Raw genomic sequence first — 8,464 nt, 5'->3', positions numbered from 1 at the left:
CTGCAGCGTCTTCCTCCTGTCAAGTCAGTGTATCATACCGAGACAATTAATGCTGCTGAAGTTTGAGCTGCGTGCCCATCCCCGAATTCCTCAGACTGCCTGACAGAGTGCTGCTCCTCATTATGACACAGAGAAGTGAAGAGGCCAAACCAGGGATAAGATGACTCAGGTTAACCTTTATACAGCAATGATAACACATTTGTGCGTGCGTGTCTTTTCTTCTTGATTTATAACCTTTCACTTTCAAGCATGCCTCAAATATAATTTTAACTGTATTTAATAGAAGTGCTGATCCAAACAATAACCCTGGGAGGAGGTCCAGTCTCCTGACAGAAAAAGGACCCCCAGCCAGATGTTAGGAAGCAGAGTGGCCACAACAACAACCAAATGATCTACACAGTTTATTTAATTAAACTTCTAAATTTTTCTGTTGTTGTATTTAGATCTGCATATTTCTTCTCTTGGTTAATTAAGTGTTCATTCTCCGTAAAGAGGGTGTATATAACAACTTATTCGTCATCTGCTACTTTATCTTTGGATTTCTCTCACCTTACAATGTTCTGGTTAACATCTGCTATTCAATAAAATACTATGCAGCTTCAGTGGCGCAAAAAAGAAAGTCACAGTACTATTCTAAGATTTGAAATCATAATAGTTTACTATTTATTCTTTTTTTACTGTGGAAAAGAATACAGTAAATGAGGAAATAGGAAATTAAAACCGACAACAATGGATGGATCACGTGTGGTGGCTGATCAGAATTCAGGAGAGCTTTATTCAAGCTTCTCCTCTGATGATTTGCCCAAAATGCCAGGAGTTGGCAGTCATCCTGGTGTACGGTAATACATTTAAAGTCATATTGTGGTATACATGTTAAAAGTGCAAAAAATATACACAAACTTCAAAAAAGAGCCATACTTTAAACTCTGGTAATGATGAATAAATCAGTTTCCCCTTTCATTATATCACCTATATCACTCACTTTTATTCCATTTAAAACAGAGTTGTTGCTTTAGTTTAAATCTAACTTGGCAGAGTAGGGTTAAGTCTAAATGTACCATTCTTTTCTGTGACTGATATTTTCGCTGAAGGGTAAAACGTGTTTACTTTAGTCACCCAATGACAAACTTGTTTAAGAGCCTTTTGTTTGCTTTGCATGTAAAACCTTAGTGTTTTAAAAAAACACTTGTCACGCAAGAATGGAAGTGTGTTTTCCTCTGAATGAGGAAAAAAGCATTTCTAAGCACCCTCAAAAAATATTCACTGAAGAACATATCATTTTAAAAATGTGAAGTACTTTAGTGAAAATACTGAGTTACTTTTTATCACCACAACAGATTCAATGAATTCATATAGAACTCAGTACAAAGTTTCTCAACTTTTTGGTTACAGTTGTGTAAATCAGTTAGTAATTCTGAAAAAAATGTCTGAGTCACGCTCCAAAAATGAGGAAGCCAGAGAAAGTGGTGTCATCATCTTCATCAGCGAAGAGGCCATTGAAGAGCTCCCCTCCTGCTACCTGCAGCCACACCTTGTCCCCCACCTCCAGGTGCAGCACGGCGCCCCCTGCTGCCTGGTCCTCGCTGCTCTGGTAGTTGTCCGTGGTGTGGATGATTTTCGCTCCGTTCTTCACCAGGGCCACTTTCACGTTCCTGGAGAAGACGGTGATGTGGTAGGTGAAGAAGTACGCGCCCGCCGCGGCGCAGGTGAACCTCCCTGTCGCCGGGTCGAAGTGATTCTGCTCGTTGTAAATGATCTTGTCGAACCTGATGGGCGCATTGGCCGCTGGGAGTTTAGTGTGTGCGGTGAGTCCCACAGAAAAGGCGCTTTTTGAAATAACGGGGGCGTCACCCTTGTCGCCCTGATCTCCCTTCTCTCCTCGAGCTCCTCTTTCCCCGCGGTAGCCGATATTTCCTTTGTGTCCCGGAACACCAATCTCGCCCTTGGGGCCCGGTCTGCCAGGCGGCCCCAGAGGTCCCTGAATGCCTCTGTCACCTCGGAGGCCAACGTCCCCTTTTTCACCTTGTGGTCCGGCAGGCCCTGCATCTCCTACAGGTCCTTGGGGTCCCGGTAGCCCGAGCTCCCCTTTACTTCCTTTCAGGCCGACAGGACCCTGCACACCTTGAGGCCCCATTTTCCCAGGAGGCCCCCGCTCTCCGTTCTCACCTCGTTTCCCTTTGAGCCCCGCCGGGCCTATTGCACCTGGAAATGACAAATGACACGATCGCAATGTCAGTTTACTTCTCTTTCTACAACTACAAACATATTGAAGAACGGTATCACACACATCACTTTAAAATACAATTAAAATGTTTCTTTAAAACAAAAATGTGTCTTCATACCAAATTCCCCTTTCTCTCCTTTCTGGCCATCATTCCCTGGAGCTCCAGTGGAGCCGACAAGACCTGGTTTAAAAATTCATACAAAATTATGAAGTCAAAACCCCGAAATGTGTTAAATTGTGATAAAAGTGCCCTTTCCAAGCAGAAAGCTTTCTTTTCTGCACTTACCCGGATCACCTTTGTCCCCTCTCAGCCCGTCTCGTCCGTCTCTGCCCGGTGAACCATTGTGTCCAGGATCCCCTGGTATTCCAGGATATCCACAAACACAGCCTTTAGTCAGCGCTTCTGGATCTGCAACACATCTGACCGCCAACAGGAGAAGTGGCAGAGAGACACGGAAAGTCATCTGCAACATTATGACTGAAAGAAATAAAAATGCTAACAGCTCTCAGTGCAAAAAACTATAGAATCCAACAAGTTCATGCTTCGGTAGAGTTATAATTGCTGCATGTTTGAAAACTTGCATGCAAGAGAAACTGGACTTGGACCAAAGAAAACACAGGCTGCATGAGAAGCTTGGAGAAGGGTGACCTCAGACCTCTCGGAGCCATTTCATTGGTCTGAGTGCTTTTGGCTTACTTATTGAATCTTTCCCTGGGTTAAACATGACCTATCCCCCTTCTGATGTCCCTCCGAAGCTAATAATAAGCTCGCACTGAGAGCACAAGTCAAGCAGAACTGAACAAAGTTTCACACAAGCTCGCTTTAGGTAAAATGTAATATTTAACTTCAGGCAAAGTGTGTGTCTGGGAAACAATCCTGGCAAAACATGGTATTTCTAATACTGAACCATGCTAAGTAAGGGTTTTCTTTAAAAGATTGTTAAAGGCAGGATGGTCATACATTCTTCACTGGTTGCCATTATAAAGAGAAAATGTTAATTTTAAAAGCACCAATAAGGAAAAATTGACCCACTAAACTGGATCATGGATGAGAAATGCAAGCCTTTGAGGTCCAACACCAACGTAACCTCAAGAGAGGCCCAAAAAGCTTCTGCTTATCTTATTTTCTTAGTGATAAGACCACTTCAGATGTGCTCTGGCTGCCAGACTCGTGCACTGCCTTTAGTTGTCAAGAGTGAATTCTTAATTTAGGACAGAGAGGAAAAAAGAAAGATGCAACTTTTTGCTGGCACACAGCCTTGAATCAGAAACCAGCGTCCCAATCATAATGTTGTGCTGCTGACACTTTATTAGATTGCGCGGAGTGAGAGGAGACAAGAGGGATGGGCGCAAGGGAGGAGCTGGAACATAAAACCGAGATAAGGAAAATAACACCCCCACACTCTGAGCACAGAGTGCACTCCCCAGACGTCCTGGCTACCAGGATACTCCCGTTTGCATTCAATACAGACTGACACAAATGCATTTTGTCATATTTTATTGGATTTTTTTTCCATAGATCTTCTTACAAGCCTCCGGATATAAATTCATTTAAAAATATAAACATAACACACACAAAAGTGTACATTCACCAGAAATTGAAACTCCACTGTTATACATGTCGGCTCTAACACATTCTTGCTTGCTGCACACAAACAAGACACAATATGGACACGTTGTGTAATCGAGCAAACAAATAAGAGCATGGCTCGGAATGAATGACACCATATCGATACGTTCGGACCCAGCAGTCTTTGTCCTGACCCCATAACCCTGGGCTTGATTTGGCTACAGAGGATATACTGCAGCAAGTATTCAGTCAAGGTAGCAGAAATACTGTCAGTCATTCAGCACCATTCATTCAAATGTGTAAAAAAAAAAAAGAGTACCAGAGCATCTTAAAGTAACGATCTAAAAATAAATAAATAAATAAATAAAAATATACTTCAATTTAAATTTAAATACATTGCATACAGCATGCTCAAATTAGAGGCTTACAGTAGTCCAGTGTGGAGAACACTGATGGCTTGCATTGGTTGGATAGCTTATATAAAAAAATAAATAAATAAATTAAAAAAAATACATGAGGTTCTTGTTGAATGACGTAGATCCATGTTAGGTGAACATCTGAACATGAATGTTGACAATACTAAAGAGGGAGAAGCGTGTGACAAAGGAGAGGAAGAGAACTTGAAGAAGGAGATTTACAGCATTTGACATCATTTTTGAACATACGGAGACAACAGTCTGATTAGCAAACGCAGCAGTTTCAGGGGAGTTGAGGTTAACATGGCAGGTGCTACAACGCTTAGGAAGGTTTCGGGGCTACAACATCTGTGGTATTAGTAGAAAACACAGTCTGGAAGCATGGGGACAGGCTAGCTCGTGGCGGGGGGGTCTACATAATCTGACGATGCATACCGTAGCCCGTCATACCGGCTTGGGAGGCACCGCGGTTGCTGCCCATTTGCAGGCCAATCAAACTCTGTCCCTGGCGCAGCTGCTCCTCGGTGAACTCTCGTCGATAACCCTGGGCTTTCCTGCAACGCACACAGCAAGACGTCAGTAAGTGAAGCAGACGTATACATGCGTGTTCCTCTGTTGCAGCAACATTTTTAAGTACCTGTGGAACCAGTCTCTGTCACCCCTGTATTGACCGTCATCCTTGGTGACAGCAACGCTCCCCAGAGCCATGAGAGTCCTCTGCACAGCCGCCATGTCCTTTGCTATTGGAAAGAGGGTGATAATAATGTGGCGATGTTTACTCTGAGCATTTTTGAAACCTGATTTCAAGAAGATTAATAAATGGAAAACTGTAAGCGATTATTTATAGGCTCCACATTTACCTTCCCAAAGGTCCACAGTTTGAAAGATGTCAGTGGTCGTGACTCCATAAGCCTCGGCTGCCTGCAGGAACTGAGAGATCTTCTCCATCTGTTTAAAGGCCATCTGGGTCTCAGGAATCTTTTTAATGGGTTCCTTCCCTCTTGGATAAAGGCTGTTTATGAGTCTACAGAGAATCTGAGACAAAAAAAATCAGATTACCACAACAATGTATTGACTTGCAGATCATTTGACATACAGATGAGCATAAACTGATGCACTAAGCCTAACCATTCCATTGAGTATTTTTGTGTCTTTTCTCCTTGCTGATTCCTAGTTTAGACACTGAGAAAACCAGTGTGGCAACGCTTTCAAAACAAAGCGCACCAATGCACTTGAACTGAACAGTGAATGCAGAGAGTTTCTGTTAAATGACAAAATGTTGAATTGACTTTGGCAAATAAAGTGCAGTGTGTTGCACATTGCATTCTTGATACTTAAGGTAATTGAAGCAAACACATCCTTTTTTGCTGGAACAAACTATGATGGATTTTTCGAGTGATTTTCTTTCCCCGGAGTCAGCTCAAGTGCCGGGCAGAAAGACTGTGCAGCACAAGTACATGTTATAATTGAATAGTTAATTAGGTTTACAGCTAAGCTGCAATAAAATGAAGAGTGAAGTTTCCCATCATACGCTCTCAGAATTACTCAGCATAAAGATCTCCTGCAATAACCACAACAGGAAAATAAAACGTTCATTTACTGGAATGCTTGAACAGTAAGCGTCTCCCTCTTATCAGGGTGACAATGTTTTCTAGCTCAGGTAGGAGTTTCACCCTGTTGGAAATGTGTCTTCTTTTTCCTGTGTTAATGGTTATTCATGGAAAGTGGCTAAATCTGAGTTGTTGTTTTTTTCTATTTTGTCATTGTTCTATCATATCCAGCATTGTCAGGAGACTGTAATGTAACTGGTACACCATAAATAGAAAACTATTGAAAGAAGACTTTAATTGATCATCAGACCAATATTGCAATAGCTCACTTAAGCTTTCAAAAATAATTGGGCCCATAAATCTGGCTGGTTATTTTGGCCTTTTGCATTTTATATGTGACAGAGCTATTATGTTGAATCTTAAATAATTTATTAACAGCCTCTATTTCTGGCAGGCCACTGCAGCCACTTACTGTTCCATCCATCAGCCATTTCTGGAAGTTTTGCTTCCCTGCCGGTGGTTTCTCCAGGTTTCCTCCGCACTGTGCGACTATCCAATCCACCAGCCGCTGCTCCAGGTCGGCGTCGTACTTCTGCTCGATCTTCTCTTGCACCTCTCGGCTCAGGCCATAGCTGGGTCCTCGGTTTGCCATGATCCACTGTCCTGTACGTAATGCAGAGTTTCCCTGCTGAGAAATCCACACACCCAAGTTAAAAAATTGTCATTCAGCAATAAACCACTCAATTAAAGTATTCCAACATTATATCTGATAATAAAATAATGTTTAGTTTTCTTTATTGTCCAAAATAAGATTGTGCATCATGCATCTTCTTGGTGCATGTGTACTCAGACACATCTCTGGAGGCTGGAGCAGGGAAGGGTGTGGTCCCTTGGCTGCTGTCCCGAACAGGGACGACCCCTCTCGTTGCTATGGCAACCATCACGCCTGCTTCCGGCGCTGTGAGTGCAGGATGCGCCGAGGCGCTCGTGTCCATGTATGACCTCCAGCGGACCCTCAAACATGCCGCGGGATTAATCCAATAAATGCGTCTGCCCCAAAAGTTTGCTCTCCGACACGATCGTGCATTCGGAGAACGTGCAACCGCACACGGCTCGCTATTTTTAGCTGCAATATGCTTTAATTAAATTACGTCAGCCCGTCTGACGCATGCAGGGGCTTAGAGGTAGTTATTGGATTTGTCCTCGCTGCGTCTCTGACTTCAAAAATCAGACATGTTCAACTAAATCCCGCGATCTAGGAAAACCAGGCACTTTCTGCGTCATTTAAAGGACATTGGAATATTAAATGATTAACAATAAACAAAAACCCAAAGCTCGGTAAGTTGCGCGACGCGTCTTGCTTTAGATGTCATGTCCTGCACGTCAGCCCGCTAGAAGCACTCAAAAGACGCACTTACTTGAGACGGAGGGCGCTCGGATCCGCGGCGCTGCGTTAATTCCGCTGAGCTGGGCAGGCTGGAGGATGCTGAGCTGCGGAAGCATCCGTGAAACGCAGCACAAGCGCTGCCGGGCCAGACTGGCTCTCACTCCGTCCGGGAGGGGCGGCTCGGTGGTTTTTATACGCCAGCTCGTCCGGGAGGGGTCCCTAGAGGCGACCCGCGCTCAATGCGACGTGAGAAGTGCATGCACCATCAGCCCCGTGCAGCATAAAGTCACCTCTCAATGCAAAGGTGCCACATCAGTTCAGGTACTTACAGCATCGCATGTTGCACAGAGTTTTAAAAAGCACTGTGAGCACCTGCAGCCCCAGTCCTACTATAAGCCTCGTCTCATTTAGAGTTGAACATTTTTGTTAAATGACGGACTGCTTCGTATTTTTCACTGAATATTACTAAAATTGCTGTTGGGATGTTTATATTATAAAATTGTATACAATCTACCTGTCATTTTAATTTCTCTCTCATACACTGAGAATAGACACTACGGTTTGACAATATCCAGTCATGTATGGATTCATGGATTTTTGTCTTTTAAACCACATAACTAAACATAACTTCAACGTTTTTTCAAGTCACACGCTTTGAACAGACAGCCTCCCTTCTGATGTCTTCTTCACAAAGCACTGCAGCTTTGTCCACTGTGCACAATGACATCCATTTCCCAACCTTTATTAAATTACGATCATGGCAGATAAAAGCTTTGGCTCAGACAGGAGCACTGTTCTGCCTGATCATCGCAGCACAACATGCTCGCTTCTCTGCAAACAAGCGACCAAGCAAAATCCATCCACGTCGGTTGCCACACGTGGCATTTAGCTTTAGCTCAGACATTTAAAATGAGTGACTACATCGCTCACGCCCGAGTTAAAGGTCACCTCCGCAGCTAAGTGGATCCGACAGAGAGAAGTGGTTGGTTTCGCCCCATTGAGTCCAGTGCAGCTTCGTGGCCAATTACATGTTAATAATCAACAGTCCGGCTGCTCCATTCAGCGGGCCTCTCCCCGGCTAAAGGCCAACAGGTACGAGGAGTCATGTAACAGAATGTTCTGCGAACAAAAATAAACCTTGGATGGCTGCAGCCAACAACTCGACGGCGTGGAACCACAATTTAAAGTATTAAACTAAATCGATTGGAAATGTGTAACTTTTCAGCATGTCGTTGCTGAGGTATAAACTCCTTAATCCCCCAATCTACTTATATTTGTATTGAAGTGATTGAATGAAGCCTTGTGTGCCGAGGTAAA

At 43.5% G+C, this 8,464-nt stretch overlaps 2 protein-coding genes across 3 annotated transcripts; both read right to left on the bottom strand.

Annotated features, from left to right (window-relative positions):
• Positions 1–1,432: 1,432 nt before the first annotated feature.
• On the bottom strand, positions 1,433–2,697 carry c1qtnf9 (C1q and TNF related 9). Its single transcript, XM_030099818.1, has 3 exons — positions 2,511–2,697; positions 2,343–2,405; positions 1,433–2,202 (listed from the first exon to the last, which is right to left on the bottom strand). Exons 1-3 carry the CDS (start codon positions 2,695–2,697, stop codon positions 1,433–1,435), a joined length of 1,020 nt encoding a protein of 339 aa, XP_029955678.1.
• Positions 2,698–3,518: 821 nt separating this feature from the next.
• tagln3b (transgelin 3b) lies at positions 3,519–8,418 on the bottom strand. 2 transcript variants are annotated; one of them, XM_030099264.1, is made up of 5 exons: positions 7,179–8,418; positions 6,233–6,448; positions 5,071–5,245; positions 4,848–4,950; positions 3,519–4,764 (listed from the first exon to the last, which is right to left on the bottom strand). In XM_030099264.1, the coding sequence occupies exons 2-5, from the start codon at positions 6,410–6,412 to the stop codon at positions 4,623–4,625; spliced, it is 600 nt and encodes a 199-aa protein (XP_029955124.1). In that variant the 5' UTR covers positions 6,413–6,448; positions 7,179–8,418; the 3' UTR covers positions 3,519–4,622. The 2 variants fall into 2 exon arrangements, with proteins under 2 accessions (XP_029955124.1, XP_029955125.1); XM_030099265.1 differs by having other exon boundaries at positions 6,233–6,445.
• Positions 8,419–8,464: the final 46 nt, after the last annotated feature.

This window comes from Salarias fasciatus, chromosome 9 (genome assembly GCF_902148845.1).
Source record: "Salarias fasciatus chromosome 9, fSalaFa1.1, whole genome shotgun sequence".
Lineage (NCBI taxonomy): Eukaryota > Metazoa > Chordata > Actinopteri > Blenniiformes > Blenniidae > Salarias > Salarias fasciatus.
The sequence above is the reverse complement of the archived record's forward strand: the minus strand, read 5'-3'. Positions and strand labels throughout refer to the sequence as shown.

Coding starts and splice junctions, on each gene's coding strand:
- c1qtnf9 (XM_030099818.1), bottom strand. CDS start 2,697: ATGTTGCAGATGACTTTCCGTGTCTCTCTGCCACTTCTCCTGTTGGCG. Junction 2,406..2,510: donor AGGGGACAAAGGTGATCCGG/GTAAGTGCAGAA, acceptor TTTTTAAACCAG/GTCTTGTCGGCTCCACTGGA. Junction 2,203..2,342: donor AGGAGAGAAAGGGGAATTTG/GTATGAAGACAC, acceptor TGTCATTTCCAG/GTGCAATAGGCCCGGCGGGG.
- tagln3b (XM_030099264.1), bottom strand. CDS start 6,412: ATGGCAAACCGAGGACCCAGCTATGGCCTGAGCCGAGAGGTGCAAGAG. Junction 5,246..6,232: donor AATGGCTGATGGATGGAACA/GTAAGTGGCTGC, acceptor TTTTTGTCTCAG/ATTCTCTGTAGACTCATAAA. Junction 4,765..4,847: donor GACAGAGACTGGTTCCACAG/GTACTTAAAAAT, acceptor TGTGCGTTGCAG/GAAAGCCCAGGGTTATCGAC.